The 25,784-nt window shown below is 36.8% G+C and overlaps 1 protein-coding gene across 1 annotated transcript; it reads left to right on the top strand.

The window, feature by feature from the left end:
• The first annotated feature begins 15,102 nt into the window (after positions 1–15,102).
• Positions 15,103–16,569, top strand: LOC146485383 (trace amine-associated receptor 9-like). Its single transcript, XM_085103266.1, has one exon. The coding sequence runs from the start codon at positions 15,135–15,137 to the stop codon at positions 16,062–16,064; it is 930 nt and encodes a 309-aa protein (XP_084959392.1). The 5' UTR covers positions 15,103–15,134; the 3' UTR covers positions 16,065–16,569.
• Positions 16,570–25,784: the final 9,215 nt, after the last annotated feature.

The following is a 25,784-nucleotide window of genomic DNA, read 5'->3' as shown; positions in this document are numbered from 1 at the left end:
CTATGGGTGCAGTTAGCGTTGGTTGTTTGTTATCTGCCGTACGCTATAGTGGTGGTTTTGTCCCCTCGAGGAGGGCTGTCAACATCTATTATAGTTGCCAGGCTATTTACAGGGACATTAACTCTACTAAACTCGTCATTAAACCCAATTCTTTACTGCTGGAAGATCAAAGAAGTGAGGGAAGCAGTTAAAGACACAGTCAAATTCTTAGGCTTTTGGTGTGTTTAACACACACGTAAATAGTAAATAATAACAGTGAAATACCATGTATTTTTGCCTGTTGGAAGATCAGAGAAGTAAGGATAGCAGTAAGCCGGAGAACTTTATTGTTTACGAAGTCAATTCTTATGATATATATCTACCTGAATTTTTGACAACGGGTCCGCTCAAGTCGTGTTATTTTGAGAGTGTGGTGCAAATAGGTTTTGTGGTGTTTTAGAATTGGTTCGTGCTTAGCGTGCGTATATCGAGTTATGGATGCACGCGGGAAGTTTGAAGAGCACGAGAGAAGCGTAAGAGTTGCCCGAGGCGTAGCCGAGAGCAACTCTAGCTTGTTCAGTGCGCTCCAAACTTCCTAAGTGCATCCATAATTCAATATACGTGCAGCTAAAAGAATAAACCATTCTTTAATTTATAGCATAGTGACAACAAGGAAAATGCGCGGAAAAGAGGTCTTATTTGGCGATCGAGGAAAATTTTAAAATAACATGAAAGTTCTGATAAGAAAAGTAATTTTTCGTCATTTTAAAAAGAGATCTTCCATTCCTGAAAAAAATACCCTGTCAATAATTGGTTGCCCAAGGTTAGAAGCATTAAGATAATCGGCATGTCAACACCCCAAGGAAAAGAATATATTGCAAAACAGATACCCAGCAATGTTTTGTCAACAAAATTACACGAATACTCGCCTTTTGGGGAATAACCAGGCCTTTTATTCTATTGCTGATTTTTTCTTTGTTTACAACGTCAAGTGACGAAAAATTTCCATTACAAGAGGAAATATCCAACGTTTCGTCTCGGAGTAGAATGATTTCATGACCATAATTAACCGTGGTTTCCGGAAATACGAATAGGATAGGTAGGAAAAAGCTGGACCGGACACGAGAGTGCAATTAGCCAATCAAGTTCAAGGATTTATGATTCCCGCCCGCTGAGATGCTTCAGAAAAAATATATATATAAATGTAATATTTCTGCTTTTCTCTTATGGCAAAATTTAGTGATCTTTCCCTCACCTTGGTTGGTGTATTGTTTTTAATAGAGACATAAGCTTGTCATGTAAAATAAATACAAGAAATATATAGAACATTACTCTCTGTCAAAAAGATGACGCATGTGGATGAATCCGAATCGTATTTTTAAATGTTAATTTTGATACCACCTTCATGTTTTTAATTACGGTTAAGAAATTTTATTTGATAATTGAAGTTAAACAGAAAAAGTTTATTTCAATTATTGACCGGTAAAACGCTACAAAATAATTTTATTTTTCCTTCCAAATGTGTATATAGGAGTGACAGAAGATAAGCATTATTTGCTTAAACGCTAATTGAAAGTTCTCCTTGAGCTATAAAGCCTTGCTGTTTTATATCCGTTTTTTCCATTAAGGTTTAAGATGCAAGCAAACTGTAGACCAGTGGTTCCATTGTGTTAAGTGTGCCAAATGATGTTTCAACTCATGTCATGTACTAAGAAAAATGGCTTTGCTGTCGACTTGTTAGTTTTCAATTAAAAAATCCTAAGATTAAGTTCAAACAACCTCGCACGATATTCCAAACTCCTTTTTAGCTACTGCATATATAATTCATAAGTTTGACACATTTAATTTACCATGCTTGTGATTTAAATAACAAGAATTTGGCCACCAGTTCAGAAGGTTCGTTTTGAATTCAGCTTGACTCAATTACAATTCTCAATATAAAACATGGCGGTAACAAACCTAACGGACAATGCAACGCAAAAGTCATTCGCCGAGCTGTATTGTTCAAAAGAATCAACTGGAGGATTATACAACCACCTGTTTATGTTTTCAGTGATCCACAGTTTTCTCGCCATTACTGCAATCATGGGGAACAGCCTGATCCTACTTGCCTTTCACAGGGAGGCTTCGCTTCATCCACCGTCTAAGCTTTTGTTTCGCTGCTTAGCGATAACTGATCTTTGTGTTGGACTCATTGTGGAACCTGTTTTTGTTACTTATTTTACATCTGTGTTGAACGAGCGATGGGCCATTTGTCGCCACGCATTTGATGCATTTCATATCATAGGCTACGCTTTGGGCTGTGTGTCGTTATTCACACTGACTGCGATAAGCGTGGACAGACTTCTCGCCCTGTTGTTAAGGCTCAGATACAGACAAGTTGTGACTTTGAAGCGAATCTATCTAACTGTCTTTATTTCTTGGGTTGTGTCTACTATCGGTTCAATAGTGTATATTTGGAATAACCGTATTACCTTGTGGTTTGGATACATTGTCATAGCACTGTGTCTTGTCACCTCAATGTTTTCTTACACAAAGATTTTCCTTGCTCTTCGTCAAAACCAAGTTCAAGCACATGGTCAAATTAATCAAGGGCAACCAAGCAAGATATTTGCAAGAAACATGACACGATACAAAAAGACAGTGTCCAGTGCACTGTGGGTGCAGTTAATGCTCGTGTTTTGTTATACGCCACATGGCATAGTGGAGATTTTGATCCTTCGAAGTGAGCTATCGCCATTACTTATTGTTGCTAGGACATATTCAGTGACTTTCGTTTTCCTAAACTCGTCATTAAACCCAATCCTTTACTGTTGGAAGATCAGAGAAGTGAGGCAAGCAGTGAAAGATCTAGTGAAAAGCTTGCTTTGTTTATCGACTTAATTTTTTTCTCTGTTGATTTTTTAAAGGAACTGTTTAAATGTCGAATTTCACTTATGCCCAACCTAAAGTAAATAACAAAAATTTATTGAATTTTTCTAATTTGCATATGTTTGACAGATGCAAACTGTGCTTCCATAATAATAAGGTTTATAGGAGGTTCTTTGTTTATAAATTATACATAAGCGTTACGAAAACAAAAAAAAAAACTGGCTAAAGTTAAATGCACTCTATAGGCGAATCCTTGTTTACACTTTTTGCCTCATTAACATATGCCTATCACTATCTGATGACGCTAATAAAATAAAAACTCTAAATATTGAAAGGGCATTACAGTTTCAGTTTTCTCTGAAAATTTGAGCCAAATACATCAAATGGTTTCGTAGAAATTCTCTTCTAAAAACTCGAAATTTTACTGAGAAGGTATGGCTCATTAACGTTTTTGCCAGCCAGCAATTTCGCAGTTTTTGATGGCTGATATTGCCTTCAATATTGCTTGCAAAGAGCTGAAAATTGCACAAAGTGCTCAAATTAATCAGCGCTTTCAACATTTGCATTTATTTTATATATACGGCCAAGGCTTCTATGAGTTAAGTCGTATGCTAATGAGGAAAAATGTAAACAATGACTTCAGCAAAGATTCGCCTATACACTGAAAGAACTTGGCAAACTTAGTAGTTCTTTGAGCGCGATATGTTAAATAGCTTTTGAGAAATAAACTTTCAAAGTATCAAGTCTTTTAACAGAACCTATGGCCTAGTCGCAACTCTTGCCACCCAGCAATACATTCTTTGTAAATTAAATTTCACAACTTTTGAAAGGTAATTTCTCACAGAATATTCAACGCCTCACACTGATATTTATCCTCATTACCAAATTTTGTATGCAGAGTGGTCTCTGTTTGTTCGAAAAGTATTCTGTGATATATGCTAATAAGGCTTAGTGTGAACAATGACGTTAGGAAATAATCTCCTATGAGTAAAAGGTCCAATCACTGGAAAAGGAAGAAGGAGGAAGATGAATCAAAGGAAGACTCTAGAAAAGAGAAGTTTTGTTTCTGTGCCATGTTCTCCTTCGACATTCTTCCTGACGGCCAAGAATAGATTCAACTTTTTATTTATTATTAAAGCCATACAGCTGTATGATGTTATTATAGCAATTGGTAGGACGACAGAAGATCTCAACAAAGCTATGTAAAGCTGTTAATAAAAGATTGTGGTTATACTTAACTGCCAAAGTTATTTTTTTTTTTTAAGAAAACGCAACACTTCTGTAGGATGGTGTTTCTTTAAAGTACAATTGGCAATCATGTGGCTACTTCAGTTTAGCTATTTAGCTATTTATTATTCATAAAATTGTTCAGTGATGTGAGAAAGAAAAGCGGGAAAAATGTTCAGAAGTCACAGCTTGTTTGACTTTATGTAGTGACGTAATTTATATCAGTCCGGCAAATATTTTGCCGCCATATTTAATTAAATTTTAGAGAATGACAATTCAATAAACGGGCGATATTTTATATGCCACGTCAATTGTGTCTTTTTGTTGTCAAGTTTTTATTGGGATCGTTTACTGAATAAGCTCTGTTACGTCCTTTTATAAGTAGCTGACGGAAAGGGTTTTGGCGCACCGCGTTACTTTGCATCATTAGGTGGTTGAATAAAACTCCCATTAAAGACTACGAAGAACGCTGACGTAGACATAGGAAATAAGGGAACATGACTCCTTAAAATGTTCATCAACAAAGAGGTTTCACTTGCTCCTTGTATCTCGAATGCATACAAAGTTTCTTTTCTTTCTTTTTTTAATTTTATGTTTTTTGTAGCTTTGATGACCATACCATAAACAAAACAGAAAGGTAGTTTATTTCTTGGGAGCACAATTTTTAATACGTGTGCACAGGTGCGACAGTAGACAAAACCTTTTTCGCTGATTTGTAAATTGGATCTTCTTCTTTAGTTATGTATCAGAGATAAAGAAGCTTAAACAACTCTCCTGTTCTGTTATCTTCTCGCATCTTTCTATTAATTACCTTTTACAGAAAAATGTCTACAGTGCATGAATTTTCTTGAGCGTCAGGTGCATTAAGATTGAGTGGTGAAAGGACTTTTAGCAAAAATATTTTTCTAGTGGATTGTAAGTTTTTTTAAAAGTTAATGCATTTTCAACGATAATATCCCTTTCTTTCAATTTTCTACTTAGCTTCCTTTGTGATAAAACCAGATGATCCTTAAAAAATTCATAAGATAGATTAAAGTTAAATGAAAGTAGTAGTTGATATAAAGACGTACACAAAACAACGATTCAAATGTAGCTCGTTTTGCATGGCAGCAACATGGCGCTCACAAACGTAACTGGAGATCTAAAGAAAACGTCGTTCCAAGAGCTGGCGTGTGCAAAACAATTTACTACAGAAATCCACAACCATTTGATAGTCCTTTTAGTGCTGAGCGGTTTGGTGGCCATTACTGCATTTCTGGGGAATATTCTGATCCTAGTTGCCCTTCACAAGGAGTCCTCACTTCATACGCCGTCCAAACTTTTGTTCCGCACCTTAGCGACAACTGATCTTTGTGTTGGTCTCATTGCAGAACCTCTTTATGCTACTTATCTTATATCTTCCCTGCGCGAACGACGGAATAGCTGCCGCTACGTACTTGCTATTTCCGCTTTCACAGGCAGAATTTTGTGTTTTGTGTCTTTGTTTACATTGGCTGCAATAAGCGTGGACAGACTTCTTGCCCTGTTATTAAGACTCAGATACAGACAAGTTGTAACTTTAGAGCGAATGTATCGAATTGTAATTGTTTCTTGGGTTCTCTCCACTGCCGGAGCGACAATGTTGTTTTGGAATGAACGTATAACCTCGTTGTATCGCTGTGTTGTTGTAGCACTTTGTGTAGTCACGTCAATTTTCTCTTACACGAAAATTTTCCTTACTCTCCGTCATAACCAGATCCAAGCACAAGGTAGCGTTAATCAAGGACAACCAAACCAACAGGTTCAATTGAACATAGCGCGTTACAAAAAAACAGTGTCCAGCGCACTTTGGGTACAGTTAGCGTTAGTTGTTTGTTATCTGCCATTTGGTATTGAGGAGGTTTTGCGCCTTCAAACAGGAGTGTCTTCATACATTATCGTCGCTAGGTTTTATTCAGGAACTTTGGTTTACCTTAACTCGTCATTGAACCCGATTCTTTACTGTTGGAAGATCAGAGAAGTGAGACAAGCAGTAAAGGACACACTCAGGGGGCTTTTGTGTTGTTTGAGTTAATTCTTACAATAATGTTTGACTGTTTTATGTTACTATTGAAGCATGGCATAATATAATATAAAGCTGAAGTACAATTCCTTTTCAATTGAACTTTGTGAGTTTTGTATAATAGTTGAATTCTGCCTTTTTAAAGGACGTAAGATAAAAAATTGTATTCATGTAAAACCTTTGTAACTTGCCGATTGGAAAGTAAAAGCTATGTTACGAGATTCGTTGTAGAGAGCGGGTTGTTTGTAGACTGAACTGAGAATTGTCGGTAACAGCACAGGTGGATTTATTTGCGAAACCAAGAAGTCTTCACAGCTCACAGATTTTTGACACACAGCCTTTACACTTGAATCAATTGCAACACACTGCTAATAATAATAATAATAATAATAATAATAATAATAATAATAATAATAATAATAATAATAATAACTTTTGATCAGTAATGATTTCTTGAAACATAAGCAAGCGAAAATTAAAGTTTTCTTATGAAAAGCATCTCCTTAATTGATGGACACAAACAGAAATCGTCGTCTTTTTGTAAACACTACTTGAGCGAACATAACTCGAACGTACCTCCTTGCCTTTCAGAACAATTTCACGTGCTGACTAAATGTTCAAACAAATTTGATTGCCTTAAACCATCCCTAAACGTTCAAACAGACTCGATTCGCACAAAAGTATTCACTTGAAGAACTTGCGATCCATTGTTAAAATGCTAATTTATAGAGACTGAAGAGTATAGAAATCAAATCTTCGCATTAATTTATCCACTTTGTCTTGAGAATAGTCTCAGGATGACGCCGAAACGTCGGCTATTGTTTTTTTTTTTTTTATGTAAAAATTGTAGTATGTTTCTATTATTGCACTTTTATTATTCTTTACTTTTTTTTGCGCTAGTTAGTTGCACGTTATACGCCAGTTAGTTGCACGTGGCAGTGACCAACTTGAAAGCCTAAGCTCCTTTGGTCACTGCGCACATTTTACTTTTCACATTTATGCAATTTAATGCTGTCTTTATGTTACTTTTCTTATTTATTTTTATTTCCTTTTGTTGTAAGCCATTGAAATAGTGCATAATAATAAAAACCTTAAAACCTTAAAAACATCATAAGAGAGGTTTGTCATTAGTCTTCTATCTCGAATTCATACAAATTTTCCTTTCTCTTATTTCATTTTTTTGTAGCTCTGATAACCACACCATGGTAAAAAAAAAAGGTAGTTTATTCCTAGGGAGCACAATTTTCAATAAGTTTGTACAGGTTCTACAGTAGATTTATGCTGCCAACCACTGAAATCAAACACGACAACAAAGTATAACGTACATGAAGAAAAGGGGTAGGGGATGAAGTACCCAATAAACGATATTTGTAACAGTTCAGATTTAATATTTGTTTGCTGATGTTACCAACTTATTCATGTCGCACAAAATTGCACAAATGAATAGAGAACTGGGAAAAGTTGGTTGAAGCGTAATAAAACTGTCCTTAAATCTTTCCAAGACATGTACACATTTCATCCTTTTTTGGATCAAAAAGAAACCAAACAGCAAACAGAATATGTTTGAAAAATTGATGAACAAACTGTTACGCAGGTAAAATTCACCAAATTTATCGATGTAAGCTTAAGTTGGAAAGAACATATTAACATAGTTGCAAACAAATTGTCTAAATTAACTGGGATTATATGTAAAGCTAGACACTTTGTCACTAAGCCTCTTTTCAGGTCGATTTATTTGCTTTAATATATCCATATCTATTTTAAAGGTGATGTGGTTTGACTTCTCTACACAAAATTTTCAGACTACAAAACAAATTGTACGGAACATGTTGTTTAACTGGTATAATCATGAGTGTATGCCATTGTTTCAACAACTGAATATTTTGAATTTTTATCACATAAATAAATTTATAATCGGATGTATAACATCAGTTTTTCCAAAGTCAACTTCCTGGGGCGTTAACAGATATTTTTAGGAAAAAATAATCAAATCCATGATCATAATACTCGTTTAAGTAAGCGTCTGCATAAGCCATCGAGTAACACAAATATACGAAGATATCCTGTTGCCAACAAAGCGGTAGACATAAGAGATAGCCAATCAGTTTTTTTTCTTTAAAGCGTAAATTAAGAATATTTATTGTAAGAGAAGAATTAGAATGAATTCTGAGGCATTGTATGCTGGTAGTAATATATTGACAGGTTTGATGTATTAGTGCCTATATAGCATTGTCTAAGTAAAGCCTACTTTCTCAGAGCCTTTATCGTCCATATGCTTCATAAAAAATTCATAAGATGGATTAAAGTTTTCAGTCAAATGCACTTAGTAATTTATAAAGACTAAAAGAAAGCAACGACACAAATTTACGGCTCGTTTTGCACAGCAGTAACATGGCGCTCACAAACTTAACTGGGGATCCAAAGAAAACGTCATACGAAGAGCTGGTGTGTTGAACAGAATTTACCAGAGGAGTTCACAGCCATTTGATAGTCCTTTTAGCGCTAAATGGTTTTGTTGCCGTTACCGCATTTCTGGGGAATAACCTGATCTTCGTTGCCCTTCACAAGGAGACTTCACTTCATGCGACAACTGATTTTTGTGTTGGTCTCGTTGTAGAACCTCTTTTTATTACCTATCTTATATCTACCCTGAAAGAAGGATGGAATTTTTGCCGCACAGCATTTGTTATTTTCAATATCACAGACCTTATTTTGGGTGGTGTGTCTTTGTTTACACTGACCGCCATAAGCGTGGACAGACTTCTCGCTCTGTTATAAGGACTCAGGTACAGACAAGTTGTAACTTTGAAGCGAATATATCGAATTGTAACTGTTTCTTGGATTGCATCCACCTTCGGGACCACAATGTCCTTTTGGAATCATCGTATAACCTTATGGTATGGCTACATTGGTATAGGACTATGTCTACTCACATCAATCTTCTCTTACACGAAAATTTTCCTTACTCTCCGTCATAACTATATTCACGCACAAGGTAACGTTAATCAAGGACAACCTAGCGAAACAGTTCAATTGAACATAGCGCGTAACAAGAGAACAGTGCCCAGCGCACTTTGGGTGCAGTTAGCATTAGTTTTTTGTTATCTGCCATTTGCTATAGAGGAGGTTTTGCGCCTTCAGAAAGGAATGACGTTGGACATTGTCGTCGCTAGGTTTTATTCATCAACCCTGGCTTTTCGTAACTCGTCGTTAAACCCAATTCTTTACTGTTGGAAGATCAGAGAAGTGAGACAAGCAGTAAAGAGTACACTCACCATTCTACAGTCGATTGCAGGATTTAACTCTTAATGAATTACCATTGCGAAGTTTTCGATTTTTGCTTTGTCCAAACAAATCCATCACTTAAATATTGGAGTAAAATAATGAAAGAAGGCATTTTTAATTTTAATAAACGACTGTCGCGTTAAGCAAAACCTGAATAGTTAACAGTCGTTGGCTAGTTTTTTGTGACATTAAACTACTCACTTATAAAACTGCTTGATGATTTCATTTGTCAAAATTTATTTTCAGTCGACATCCCGTTTCACAAACGGAGCGAACGAAAAATAGGCAAAACAGGAGAAAAAACGTAACGGGAAAAGAAAACTGAGGAGAAAAAGCGCAATAATCAGGTATTGTTACTAGGCAACCAAACATCTTCAGCACTTGAGCATATGATATGCCACCACTGATGAGGAGCTTGATAACCAGCGTAAAATTACACTCGATCTTCTTTCACCAATTTATGCGACGAATTCAAATTAACAAAAACGAATAAAGGAACAACTTTCCAGAGTTTTAATCAAATTTTGAAAGATCTATCAATGTACATGTAGATTTACAGCAAGCGATTGTACATTTTACAATAACTGTCCAAATTCCCGCGCGCTGATTGGCTCGTAGCTATTGTCTATAAGAGTACAGACAATAAAAATGACGTCAGATGTAACGCGCGCGCCTTTTCAACGAAAAAAAAAGCCAATTCCGCTCGCACTTTTTCCATGTTATTGTAAAAAACAAATCGACGGCAGTTTTCTATGGTCTATACTCTTATAGACCATAAAATGACGCCAAAAAATGTCCAAAACTTGGCAGTGAAACCACTCGCCTGCGGCTCGTGGTTCCACTTGAGTTTTGAACATTTTTTGACGTCATTTTATGGTCTATAAGAGTATAGACCATAGAAAACTGCCGTCGATTTGTTAAGCTTAAGATAAAATAGGACCAGCCTTGATCGATGAAAAAGAAGGAGATTTTCAGGCTTAAATGGTCCGATGATGTCCAAGGGTTTTGTTATTTATTTCTGGCAAGGGTTAAGAACTGATTGAATACTTTCTTGAGAGCACGGGCTCGCCTGAATAATTGTGTCCCTAGTCATGTTTATACCACATTTTTTTAATTAGCTGGATCTTTAAAACCCCCAGTGAAAAATATGAATGTGTTAACTTGTGTCTTTACCACGATAGCCGTATCGGTTTACAGTCAGAGGGCGTCGATAGTTATTTCTGTTTGATGATATCTTGCATGAATTTGTTTTCAGTCTCTTGGTTGGACACTGACATACGACCAATGCAAACAAAGCGGGGAAAGAAAACCGCGAATACAATAAATAAAAGAGCTTAAGTGTCAGTTTTCCCGGAAAAAGAAAAGCGAAACAATGCAGGCTAGAGCCATGTCATGTTTAACTACATATAGAAGAATGCAATGTATTGGCAAGGTGGCCTGGTTACCAGGGCCTTTGCACGGTCGCAAATAAAAAAAGGACTGGGAACAAGGTTGGTGACAGAGTGAAAACACCTGTAATGGGGACAAACTTATGAGGTGCTTAAGAGCATGCGCTAACCTGAAAACTTGTGTTGCCTGTCAAATTATATAATTTCGTAGCCTTTTGTAATTAGCTGGCGGCATAAAACTCCAATTAAAAATATGAAATTAAGAATGCCTTGTGTCTTTAAATTGTTTTTCAATTATTTCTTGGGATGAATATAAATTACAGAAAGACGACAATTAATTTCAGCTTGCGTGGGTCCAGAACTTGCTTAAGTGAAAGAAGTATGATCATAATGTTAGTCGCAATAACAGGATTTTGTTATGATTATATGAGAAGTAAATGAAAACGTTGTTCCCTGAACTACAAATTGAACTTCCGCTTTAGTTATGAGGTGATAATGTGTTTTAGCCCACCACGCCGGTTTGTTTTATTTTCTGGCCAGGGTTTATCGACTCTCCGTGCTGCATATTAACTGTATATCGATATTTTTATGTATTAAGGTATCATATTATGATAAAAATTTCATAAGATAAATTAAATTCTAATGCGAGTGGTCATTATAAATACTTTAAGCAGCGATACAAATTGAGCTCGTTTTGCGCGACAGTATCATGGTGTTAACAAACTTAACTGGAGATCGAAAGCAAACATACGAAGAGCTGTTTTGTTCAACAGAATTTACTAAAGGAATCCATAACCATTTGATAGTCCTTTTAACCCTAAATGGTTTTGTGGGCATTACCGCATTTCTGGGGAATACTCTGATCCTAGTTGCCCTTCACAAGGAGACTTCACTTCATGCGCCGTGTCCAAAGTTTTGTTCCGCAACTTAGCGACAACTGATCTTTGTGTTGGTATCATTGCAGAACCTCTTTCTGTTATTTATTTTATATCCATCCTCAACGAACGACGTGGGTTTTGCCGCTACGCTTTTGCTATGATCGGTATCACAAGTCATATTTTGAGTGGTGTGTCTTTGTTTTCACTGACCGCCATAAGCATGGACAGGCTTCTCGCCCTGTTATTAGGACTCAGATACAGACAAGTTGTCACTTTAAAGCGAATGTATCGCATTGTAGTTGTGTTTTGGGTTGCCTCCACTGCCGGAGCGACAATGTTACTCTGGAATAAACGTATAACCTTGTGGTATGTCTGCGTTGTTGTAGCACTTTGTGTAGTCACGTCAACCTTCTCTTACACGAAAATTTACCTTACTCTCAGTCATAACCAGATTCACGCACAAGGCAACGTTAATCGAGGACAACCAAGCCAAATAGTTCAATTGAACTTAGTGCGTTACAAAAGAAAAGTGTCCAGCGCACTTTGGGTGCAGTTAGCGTTAGTTGTTTGTTATCTGCCAACGGCTATCGTGCAGGGTTTGCGCATTGAGAGAGGAGTCTCGTCAGACATTTTCGTCGCTTCGCTTTATTCAGCAAATTTGACTCTTTTAAACTCGTCTTTGAACCCGATTCTTTACTATTGGAAGACCAGAGAAGTAAGACAAGCAGTAAAGGACACACTCAGTGGACTTTTTTGGTCATCCAGATAATTCTTATAATATTGTCTGGAAGCATAATAAAATAAAATGTTGAGGAACCATTCTTTTTCAATTGTACTTTGTGATTTTTGATAATAACAGAATGCTTCCTTTGTAACGGAAGTAAGATAAAAAATTGTATTCTTGTAAAATCCTTATAACTTGTCGATTGGAAAAGAAAAGTTATTTGTAGGTATTAACTATGTCATCTAGGAAAACGAGGTTTTTCAACTAAGAAATTCAACAGAACGTTGAAAAGGTTTAAAAAAGTCAACAAGAAGACAAAAAATTAAAGGTTGGCTATCAGTTAGCTCACAAAATTCGGGACAAAGAACGTTAGTACACCATTCCACAATGGAGTAATGCTAGCGTGCTTGTACTACATTTTTAATTAACTGGTTTTCAAAACTCCTAGTGGAAAATATGAAGGTGTTAATTAATTTGTCTTTGCCGCAATAAGCATATATCACAGTTGACAGTTGACATTCAGGGGGCATGGTTAGTTATTTCTGTTTGATGATGTTGCTCTATGATTTGCTTTCAATCCCTTTGTTGGACACTGACATACGACAAATGTAAACAAAGCGGGTGGAAAACGAATACAATATACAACTACTTAAGAGTCAGTTTTCAGGAAAAAAAGGAACGCGGATCAATGCAATCTAAGATCCAGGTCTCGTTTAACTACATATAGTCCTCTTCTAGGACTACTATTGTCAGTTTAAGTAGCCCGCCTAGAAAAGCTCTGCTAACTGCAGGCTACAAAGGTCTTTTTTTTCAGTTTTGTAAAAATAAAGTTAATGTTGTTGTTGTTGTTACAGCCGAATGAGATGTATTGGCAAGGTAGCCTGGTTACCAGAGCCCTTTCACTGTCACGAAGAGAAAAAAAAGGACTGAGAACAAGAGTGAAAACATTTGTAATAGGGACAAACTTATGAGGCGCTTAAGGGCATGCACAGACCTGAAAAACTTGTGTTGCGTGCCAGATTATATAATTTCGTAGCCTTTTGTAATTAGTTGGCGTCATCAGACTCCAATTAAAAATATGAAATGTATAATGACTTGTGTCTTTAAAAGTTGTTTTCAATAATTTCTTGGGATGAATATGAATTAAAGGAAGACAACAATTAATTTCAGCTTGCGTAGGTCAACAACTTGCTCCATTATGATCAAAGAAATATGAACATAATTTTTATCACAGTAACATGATTTTGCAAGGTTTATAAGACTAGAACATGAAACTGTTGTTCCCTGAACTGCTAATTGATCTTCCGTTTTAGTTATGAAGTGGCATGATAATTTGTTTAAGCCCACCATGCTGGTTTGTTATATTTTGTGACCAGCGTTCATCGACTCTCCGTGCTGAATATTAACTGTATATCAATATTTTCATACCTAAAGTTATCATATTATGGACTTCAGGACATGAATCGTCTTTTGAATTGTAGTCTTTGGAAAAAACTAAAGTTGCAAAGAACTCATCCGAATGTTTCATAATTTTTGTCGGTTGTTTTCTGATAAAACCCATGGCTTCAACTAAAAATCATAACACGGATTCAGAAAAAAAATGACAAAGTTAATTGACTTTAGTCGTCGATAAACTAAGCCATAGTTTAAGCTTTTTTGCCGAGCACCGCCGTAACATGGCGACAACAAAGTCTTGCAGAAGACCACAAAGGAATGTTTTAACTTTTTAACGCACGTGCAGAGCTTTTGTTTCGCTCATGAAACATTTTGCTTTATAACGTCCTCTGTTATCGTCGCCGTCGTGTTTTCGTCAGTTCCTTAATGTGTCTGTTGATGACAATGTCAGCAAAAGAGAAGTCAGAGTGACATTCCCGAATGTCCCGAATGAATTAAGATACAAAAAATGAAACCGAATTTAACACAAACAGAGCCCCCCAAAAAATTAAAGAAAAAGTAGCCTGACTCAACCTTTATTAACAAGAACTTTCAGTTTTATAATCTATTAATAGGTCTGTTGTGTTGTTAGAGACCCAACTGACAGAAATGGCTTTGGCGCACCGACCACTCTAAGTTAATTTGATTATTAGGTAGTTGAATAAAACTCCCACTAAAGACTTTGAAACACACTGGCGTAATCAAAGGCATGCCTCAAGCATGACTCTAAAGTGAACATCATTAGAGAGGTTTGACATTAGTCTTCTATCTCAAATTCATACAAATTTTCGTTTCTCTTATTTCATGTTTTTGTAGTTCTGACAAACATATCATGATCAAAAACTAAAGGTGGCTTAATTATTCCCTGAGAGCACAATTTTCATGGTGAGGAGCGACAGTAGACAAAACATTCGCTGAACTGCAAATTAAAACGCCCTCATTATTTATGTAAAAGTGTTTATGTGGCTAAAAAAACCCTCCTGTTGTGTCATCCTTTCGCGTCTTTCTGTTAATTACCGTATACAGAAACATTTCTACTGTGAATAAATATTGTTTTTGCGATAGTACATTAAGGTTCTATAGTATACGGACTTATAATAAATAGATATTTCTAATAAATTGAAATTTTGAAAGTTAATACATTTCAATGAAATTCCCCTGATCTTTCAAATTTCATCTTAACTCCCTTTCTGATAAAACCAGATGCTTATAAAAAATTCATAAGATAGATTAAATTTAAATGTAAGTAGTCATTATAAATACTTTGAGCAGCGATACAAATTGAGCTCGTTTTGCGCGACAGTAACATGGCGTTAACAAACTTAACTGGAGATCCAAAGCAAACCTCATCCGAAAACCTGGCGTGTTCAACAGAATTTACTGGAGAAGTCCATAACCATTTCATAGTCCTTTTAGTGCTAAATGGTTTTGTGACCATTACCGCATTTCTGGGGAATGCTCTGATCCTAGTTGCCCTTCACAAGGAGTCTTCACTTCATGCGCCGTCCAAACTTTTGTTCCGCAATTTGGCGACAACTGATCTTTGTGTTGGTATCATTGCAGAACCTCTTTGTGTTATTTATCTTATATTGTCACTGAACGAACCATGGAACATTTGCCCCTACGTATTTACTGTTTTCAGTATCACAAACCACATTTTGTGTGTTGTGTCTTTGTTTACACTGACCGCAACAAGTGTGGACAGACTTCTCGCCCTGTTATTAGGACTCAGGTACAGACAAGTTGTAACTTTCAAGCGAATATATCGCATTGTGGTTGTGTTTTGGGTTGTCTCCACTGCTGGAGCGACAATGATACTTTGGAAGGAACGTGTAATCTCGTGGTATGACTGCGCTGTTGTAACACTTTGTGTAGTCACGGCAATCTTCTCTTACACGAAAATTTTCCTTACTCTCCGTCATAACCAGATTCACACACAAGGTAACGTTAATCAAGGACAACCAAGCCAAACAGTTCAATTGAACATTGAGCGTTACAAAAGAACAGTGTCCAGCGCACTTTGGGTGCAAGTAGCGTTAGTTGTTTGTTATCTACCATTTGCTATCGTGGAGGTTTTGCGTCTGCAAAGAGGAGTCACGTCATACATTTTGGTCGCTTGGCTTTATTCAGGAACTTTGGTTTACCTTAACTCGTCATTGAACCCAATTCTTTACTGTTGGAAGATCAGAGAAGTAAGACAAGCAGTAAAGGACACACTCAGGGGACTTTTTTGTTGATCGTGTACATGGGTTAAGGTTTAATGCTTCTATTCAGGCATGGTAAAATATAAAGCTAAAGTACCGCGCTTTTTCAATCGGACTTTTGGAGTTTTGTATAATAGCAAAATGCTTTTTTTAAAAAAAGACGATAAGATAAACAATTGTATCCGTCTAAAATCGTTTTAACTCAGTGAGTGGAAGGCGAAAACTATCTCCAAGTATCAATTGTGTCATCCAAACAAACGCGCTACTTTTGCGAAGGAAGTCGACAGAAGGTTGAGAAGTGTTCAACTAAGCTAATCACAAGAAAAAAGCGGAGCAAGATTTTCTATCAGCAAAGTTAATGCACCATTTTACAGTGCAGAGATGCAGACAGAACTTAACTATAAATAAATTAAAATTGTGAAGTTTTCGTGTTTGCTTTGTCAAAGCAAATCCATCTCTTAATTATTAGAGGAAAAAAAGGCATTTCTATTTTAATTTTACGACTGTTAAACAACTCCTTAACAGTTAACAGTCATTGGCTAGCTGTTTCTGACATTGAACTAGTTATGAATAAAATAATTGAAGATTTCCTTTCTTTAAATTTATTCAGTTCAGTCTGCATTACGTTTGATCTGCTGCAAATGTAAACGGAGCGAACGAAAAATGAGTAAAACCGGAAAAAGCCAAAACTTGAAAAGAAGAGAAGAAAATGCACCATAATCAGGTCTTGATTGGGGCTTGCGTAAGCGTTACTTAGCAACCAAATTACTTCAACACGTGATCATATTTCGTATGCCACAACTGTTCACGTGCTCGATCAGCAGCGGTAAAATTACAGTCGATCTTCATGCACCAATTTATGCGAATAATTCAAACTGGCTAAAATAAATCAAGAAGAACTTTCCAGAGTTTTAATGAGAGATCTATAAATGTACAGGTAGATTCACATGAAGCCAATATCATCTTACAATCAAATAGGACCAATCTCCATGATAAAAAGGGAGATTTTCAGGCTGGAGTGATACGAAGACGTGGAAGCGTTTAGTTATTTATTCATTGCATGCATTAACGACTGTTGAAACAGTTGCTTGAGAGCACGCGTTCAGCCAAATAGTTGTGCTGGAAGTCATGTTGGTACCACATTTTAAGGAATTAACTGGCTTTTCAAAACTCCCAGAGAAAAATATGAATGTGTTGATTGATTTGTCTTTGCCGCAATGAGCATATCTCACAGTTGACAATTGACATTCAGTGGGCGTGGTCATGTAGTTATTTCCGTGTGTTGATGTTTTTCTATAATTTTTTTTTAGTCTCTTGGTTGGACACTGACATACGACAAATGCGAACAAAGCCAGGAAAAAAAAATAAAATAAATACAAGTGCTTAAGTGTCAGTTTTCAGGAAAAAAGAAACGTGGGCCAATGTAGGCTAAGAGCCATGTCTCGTTAAACTACATCATAGCTAATTAAAGGCAATGGTTATGAAACCTGACAAATGTCTTTGTTGTATGTTTTTATTGGCCTTTTTGGCCTTGACCGTGCACAAACAACAATAAAATTTGGAATGTGTTGGAGCAACTGACCAATCGAAACGTTTTTGTTAAGACTTTCAACTGTGGTGTGAACGTTAAAACAAAGGATTGTGCAAGGTCGCGGCCCTTCCAACATTAATTGCAGCACCATTGTTTTCATGGTGAGGTTTCCTAACCAGTCCCTCAAGTAACTATGACTACATATAGCCGAATGAACCGTAGCCTGATTACCAGTCTTTACACTGTCTCCAAGAGGAAAAAAGGACTGAGAACAAGATTGGTGACAGAGAGAAAACGGCTGTGATAGGGATAAACTTGTGACGCACCGAAGAGCATCCGCTCACCTGGAAACTTGTGTTGCTTGTCAAATTATAGTATCATGGCCTTTTGTAATTAAGTGGCAGCACAAAACTCCAATTAAAAATATGAAAGGAAGACGACGATTTTTTCAGCTTGCGTGGGTCCACAACTTCCTTCAATCAAAGAAGTATGATCTTAATGTTTGTCACAGTAACACGAGTTTAAAATTATTATATACGTAGTATATGAAATCATTCTTCCCGCAAAAAGAAAGCGAATTTAAAACAAACAGAGAAACAGAAAAACTATCCCTGTCTCTGTCTACCCTCTACCGTTTGCCGCCATATTTAATTAAATGTTAGAGAATGACAATTTTAAGACGTTGTTGTTCGATATTAAATTTATACTAAGCGTCCTTTACTGAATGAGATCTCTGTTGAATTCAGGAACAGGAATTCCTTTGGCGCACCGGCCACTACAAGTTAATTGGCATTCTTAAGTGGTTGAAAAAAACTCCCACTAAAGACTATGAAAAACGTTGACTGACTCAATAAACTGTTCAAACAACAACATAGACTTTTATCTTTTCTTTTATATCTGTACGAAATACAAATGTTCTATTTTCTTATTTTTTTATACTCCCATACCATGAACAAAAAAGAAAGATAGTTTATTCCTTGGGAGCCCATTTTTCACTATGTTGGCAAAGGTGCGACAGGAGACAAAACATTATTCGCTGATTTGTAAATTGGATCTTCCTCTTTAGTTATGTAACAGAGATAAAGAGGCTTAAACAACTCTCCTTTTCTCTCCTTTTCATCTTCTCGCATCTTCCTGTTAATTACCTTTTACAGAAAGATGTTTACAGCGGATGAATATGTTCTTGAGCGTTAGGTGCATTAAGATTGAGTGGTGGAAGGACTTTTAGCAAATAGATTTTTCTAGTGGACTTTAAGTTTTTTAAAAGTTAATGCATTTTCAATGATAATATCCTTATCTTTCTATTTTCCACTTAGCTTCCTTTCTGATAAAACCAGATGCTTCTTAAAAACTTCGTATAATGACTTACACAAAGCAACGATTCAAATTTAGCTCGTTTTGCACGGCAGAAACATGACGATCACAAACTTAACTGGAGATCCAAAGCAAACCTCATTCGAAGACCTGGCATGTTTAACAGATTTTACTGCAGAAGTCCATTACCATTTGATAGTCCTCTTAGCGCTAAATGGTTTTGTGGCCATTACCGCATTTCTGGGAAATACTCTGATCCTAGTTGCTGTTCACAAGGAGACTTTACTTCATGCACCGTCCAAACTCTTGTTCCGCAATTTGGCGACAACTGATCTTTGTGTTGGTATCATTGTTGAACCTCTTTTTGTTACTTATCTCATATCTACCCGACAGAACGATGGAATTTTTACCCCTACGTATTTGCTGTTCTCAGTATCACAGGCCATATTTTGTGTGGTGTGTCTTTGTATACACTGAACGCAATAAGCGTGGACAGACTTCTTGCCCTGTTATTAGGACTCAGGTATAGACAAGTTGTAACTTTAAAGCGAATATATCGCATTGTAGTTGTTTCTTGGGTTGTATCCACTGCCGGAGCGACAACGTTACTTTGGAATGAACGTATAACCTCGTGGTATGACTGCGTTGTTGCAGCTCTTTGTGTATTCGCGTCAATCTTCTCTTACACGAAAATTTTCCTTACTCTCCGTCATAATCAGATTCACGCACAAGGTAACGTTAATCAAGGAAAACCAAGCCAAACAGTTCAATTGAGCATTGAGCGTTACAAAAGAACAGTGTCCAGCGCACTTTGGGTGCAGGTAGCGTTAGTTGTTTGTTATCTTCCACATGCTATCGTGGAAGGTTTGCGCCTTCAGAGAGGAGTGACGTCAAACATAATGGTCGCTAGGTTTTATTCAACAACTCTGGTTTGCCTTAACTCGTCATTAAACCCAATTCTTTACTGTTGGAAGATCAGAGAAGTGAGACAAGCAGTTAAGGACACAATCAGAGGATTTTTTTGTTGATCGAGTTAATTCTTACCGTTTGGAAGCACGGTAAAATATAATGTTGAGTAACCATTCCTTTTCAAAAGTACTTTGTGAGTTTTGTATGATAGTAGAATACTGCCTTTGTAACAGAGTAGGATAAAAACCTGTATTTGTCTAAAATCCTTATAACTTATCGATTGGAAAGAAAAAGTTTTTTGTAGGTATTAACTGTGTCACCTAGACAAAGGAGCTTTTTTTTACTAAGGAATTCGAAAGAGCGTTTAGAAGGCTTAAATTAAGTCAGCTAGAAGTTAAAAAAAATTAAGATGGGCTAGTAGTTTGCTCACAAAATTCGGGACAAAGAACGTTAGTGCACCATTCTACAATCGAGTAATGCTGGCAGAATTTAACTAAAGATGGTAAGGTTTTCTTGTCAAACAAATCCATGACCTAAATATTATATTAATATAAAGAAGGCATTTTTATTTTAAATTTACGACTTTCGCGTTAAACAGAAGCAAAATCGTTGACAGTTTTGTTTCGGACATTAAAGAAGCAACTAAAGTGCTACTATGACCAAATTTTTACCTCTTAAATTTTAAGCTTTATCTCATAGAATTTTAGGCAAGATTAAAAAAGCCGTCTACCGTTTCTAAATATCTGCATTGGTTCCGGAGATATTTAAGTTTAAAAAATGAGTAAAATATGTAAATGAGATGACTAATGAGATCATTTTCTCAACCCAATATAACATCAAGTATATCTGTCTGGATTTTTATAAACATGCTCTCAGAAATTAACCACATTTTGACACTTTCTAGGCTGATGGAATATGCTAGTCCAGAACATGACTTTAATTAGGGCTCATCACAAGAAAGCAAGGTCAAACAATACTACAGACCTGGTATAGAAGGTTTGTCTTTGAAATTGGACATGACACTAGCACTGACATTTGAACTGACATGAAACATGGCCTATGTGTTGACAAAACAAGTGCGACATTTCGCAATTATTAACGGCGCCAACGCATCTTAAATCTCACCCAAAACCCGGTCTTTTAGCGGTCCAGTCTAGCTTTCTACAACAGAATCGGCTTAATCGGAGCAAGACAGCGTTCTAAATTGATTTTCCGAATCTCCTCTATATTTACAAATCGAAACGAATCACGCCGAACGACATCTGGAAATTATTTATGACATTGAGTCCGGAAATCCCACCCCAAACCGCACATCTCGACTAATCGATCACTAGCCTAACAACGTTACAGTTATAACGGCGAAAAATAATCGAATAGCTTTTCAAACTCACGCTTTTTGAAGAGAAAATCCTTGCCATTTCTTGTTCGTGTTTAGTGATATAACTTTAAGTCCCGGATGTTGGCAAAAAGATTGGAACGGGGAACACATATGGCGGTTTTCAACAACACAATAAACTAAGTCTTTGGCCAGGTTAAAAATTCCCGATAATTTCATCTTACCCGGCTAGAAATCATCCCTAAGAGCTACTTTTTAAAGCCAAAGACTGTCACCTCCTCAAGCAAAGCCCAAAATATGCCAGCCTTCGTCCAAGCCCGAGTAACTAAAGTTTACCCGTTTAGCTGAAAAACAGGACTACTGGTAGCAAGCATATTAGACCAGGCAGGAACTGCACTGGGAAGACTTTTTCCCTCATTAGACTTAATGATGTCCTCAGGAAAACTTTGCTTAAGGAAGCCAAACAAAACGCTGGGGCTAATGAATTTCTTCTCAGCTAAGAGCGCGCCGAATTCAAAGCGAGTTCGTTGTGCCGTGTATAAACGTTTGAGAGAGAATGGGGCTAGCTGGGCAAAACAATTAAATGAGTCTACATCGGGTAGTTTTGGGGAGGGGGGGGGGGGGGTTGGGTCAGGAGAAGAATAGCTTTTGTCTTTAAAATGACTGCTGGTGACTCTTGTATCGTACATCGCTAAATTTAATGGAAAATAAAAATAATAATATTAAAAAAAAAAAACAAGTTATATGTTAAGAAAAGTTAACAAAAATCATAGATTTCTCAGGGTATATTCTTTTAAATTCAGACAGATATTATTAGTATTTGGGCTCAAATTGTGCAGAACGGCTTGATATTCTTCTTTGTATCATTAATCACTTCAAGATAAACTGTAGTAACCAAATAAAGAGGAAATGGTGCCTCAACAAGTTATATTTTAGGCAACAAATCATGTCAGTTTATGGGTGACACAAAGCAAGGGCTAACTAGTTCCTTGCATTCATCATATTTTGAATTAAGCTGTAAAGTTGAGGCTTTAAGCCCTTCTACTAACAGCAGTTACATTGCTAAACAAAACAACTGTGATTTACAAAAGCAGGACTAGCAAGAAAAGCTTATATTTTCATCATTCCACTTATATCATTTTAATATCTGTCTGGATGTTTAAGAACATGCCCTCAGAAATTAATTACATTTTGAGACTTTCTAGGCTGATGGAATATGCTAGTCCAGAACATGACTTTAATTAGGGCTCATCACAAGAAAGCAAGGTCAAACAATACTACAGACCTGGTATAGAAGGTTTGTCTTTGAAATTGGACATGACACTAGCACTGACATTTAAACTGACATGAAACATGGCCTATGTGTTGACAAAACAAGTGCGACATTTCGCAATTATTAACGGCGCCAACGCATCTTAAATCTCACCCAAAACCCGGTCTTTTAGCGGTCCAGTCTAGCTTTCTACAACAGAATCGGCTTAATCGGAGCAAGACAGCGTTCTAAATTGATTTTCCGAATCTCCTCTATATTTACAAATCGAAACGAATCACGCCGAACGACATCTGGAAATTATTTATGACATTGAGTCCGGAAATCCCACCCCAAACCGCACATCTCGACTAATCGATCACTAGCCTAACAACGTTACAGTTATAACGGCGAAAAATAATCGAATAGCTTTTCAAACTCACGCTTTTTGAAGAGAAAATCCTTGCCATTTCTTGTTCGTGTTTAGTGATATAACTTTAAGTCCCGGATGTTGGCAAAAAGATTGGAACGGGGAACACATATGGCGGTTTTCAACAACACAATAAACTAAGTCTTTGGCCAGGTTAAAAATTCCCGATAATTTCATCTTACCCGGCTAGAAATCATCCCTAAGAGCTACTTTTTAAAGCCAAAGACTGTCACCTCCTCAAGCAAAGCCCAAAATATGCCAGCCTTCGTCCAAGCCCGAGTAACTAAAGTTTACCCGTTTAGCTGAAAAACAGGACTACTGGTAGCAAGCATATTAGACCAGGCAGGAACTGCACTGGGAAGACTTTTTCCCTCATTAGACTTAATGATGTCCTCAGGAAAACTTTGCTTAAGGAAGCCAAACAAAACGCTGGGGCTAATGAATTTCTTCTCAGCTAAGAGCGCGCCGAATTCAAAGCGAGTTCGTTGTGCCGTGTATAAACGTTTGAGAGAGAATGGGGCTAGCTGGGCAAAACAATTAAATGAGTCTACATCGGGTAGTTTTGGGGAGGGGGGGGGGGGGTTGGGTCAGGAGAAGAATAGCTTTTGTCTTTAAAATGACTGCTGGTGACTCTTGTATCGTACATCGCTAAATTTAATGGAAAATAAAAATAATAATATTAAAAAAAAAAAACAAGTTATATGTTAAGAAAAGTTAACAAAAATCATAGATTTCTCAGGGTATATTCTTTTAAATTCAGACAGATATTATTAGTATTTGGGCTCAAATTGTGCAGAACGGCTTGATATTCTTCTTTGTATCATTAATCACTTCAAGATAAACTGTAGTAACCAAATAAAGAGGAAATGGTGCCTCAACAAGTTATATTTTAGGCAACAAATCATGTCAGTTTATGGGTGACACAAAGCAAGGGCTAACTAGTTCCTTGCATTCATCATATTTTGAATTAAGCTGTAAAGTTGAGGCTTTAAGCCCTTCTACTAACAGCAGTTACATTGCTAAACAAAACAACTGTGATTTACAAAAGCAGGACTAGCAAGAAAAGCTTATATTTTCATCATTCCACTTATATCATTTTAATATCTGTCTGGATGTTTAAGAACATGCCCTCAGAAATTAATTACATTTTGAGACTTTCTAGGCTGATGGAATATGCTAGTCCAGAACATGACTTTAATTAGGGCTCATCACAAGAAAGCAAGGTCAAACAATACTACAGACCTGGTATAGAAGGTTTGTCTTTGAAATTGGACATGACACTAGCACTGACATTTAAACTGACATGAAACATGGCCTATGTGTTGACAAAACAAGTGCGACATTTCGCAATTATTAACGGCGCCAACGCATCTTAAATCTCACCCAAAACCCGGTCTTTTAGCGGTCCAGTCTAGCTTTCTACAACAGAATCGGCTTAATCGGAGCAAGACAGCGTTCTAAATTGATTTTCCGAATCTCCTCTATATTTACAAATCGAAACGAATCACGCCGAACGACATCTGGAAATTATTTATGACATTGAGTCCGGAAATCCCACCCCAAACCGCACATCTCGACTAATCGATCACTAGCCTAACAACGTTACAGTTATAACGGCGAAAAATAATCGAATAGCTTTTCAAACTCACGCTTTTTGAAGAGAAAATCCTTGCCATTTCTTGTTCGTGTTTAGTGATATAACTTTAAGTCCCGGATGTTGGCAAAAAGATTGGAACGGGGAACACATATGGCGGTTTTCAACAACACAATAAACTAAGTCTTTGGCCAGGTTAAAAATTCCCGATAATTTCATCTTACCCGGCTAGAAATCATCCCTAAGAGCTACTTTTTAAAGCCAAAGACTGTCACCTCCTCAAGCAAAGCCCAAAATATGCCAGCCTTCGTCCAAGCCCGAGTAACTAAAGTTTACCCGTTTAGCTGAAAAACAGGACTACTGGTAGCAAGCATATTAGACCAGGCAGGAACTGCACTGGGAAGACTTTTTCCCTCATTAGACTTAATGATGTCCTCAGGAAAACTTTGCTTAAGGAAGCCAAACAAAACGCTGGGGCTAATGAATTTCTTCTCAGCTAAGAGCGCGCCGAATTCAAAGCGAGTTCGTTGTGCCGTGTATAAACGTTTGAGAGAGAATGGGGCTAGCTGGGCAAAACAATTAAATGAGTCTACATCGGGTAGTTTTGGGGAGGGGGGGGGGGGGGTTGGGTCAGGAGAAGAATAGCTTTTGTCTTTAAAATGACTGCTGGTGACTCTTGTATCGTACATCGCTAAATTTAATGGAAAATAAAAATAATAATATTAAAAAAAAAAAACAAGTTATATGTTAAGAAAAGTTAACAAAAATCATAGATTTCTCAGGGTATATTCTTTTAAATTCAGACAGATATTATTAGTATTTGGGCTCAAATTGTGCAGAACGGCTTGATATTCTTCTTTGTATCATTAATCACTTCAAGATAAACTGTAGTAACCAAATAAAGAGGAAATGGTGCCTCAACAAGTTATATTTTAGGCAACAAATCATGTCAGTTTATGGGTGACACAAAGCAAGGGCTAACTAGTTCCTTGCATTCATCATATTTTGAATTAAGCTGTAAAGTTGAGGCTTTAAGCCCTTCTACTAACAGCAGTTACATTGCTAAACAAAACAACTGTGATTTACAAAAGCAGGACTAGCAAGAAAAGCTTATATTTTCATCATTCCACTTATATCATTTTAATATCTGTCTGGATGTTTAAGAACATGCCCTCAGAAATTAATTACATTTTGAGACTTTCTAGGCTGATGGAATATGCTAGTCCAGAACATGACTTTAATTAGGGCTCATCACAAGAAAGCAAGGTCAAACAATACTACAGACCTGGTATAGAAGGTTTGTCTTTGAAATTGGACATGACACTAGCACTGACATTTAAACTGACATGAAACATGGCCTATGTGTTGACAAAACAAGTGCGACATTTCG

This window comes from Pavona decussata, unplaced genomic scaffold, assembly GCF_977016875.1.
Source record: "Pavona decussata unplaced genomic scaffold, jaPavDecu1.1 SCAFFOLD_26, whole genome shotgun sequence".
In the NCBI taxonomy this organism is placed as follows: domain Eukaryota; kingdom Metazoa; phylum Cnidaria; class Anthozoa; order Scleractinia; family Agariciidae; genus Pavona; species Pavona decussata.
The sequence above is the reverse complement of the archived record's forward strand: the minus strand, read 5'-3'. Positions and strand labels throughout refer to the sequence as shown.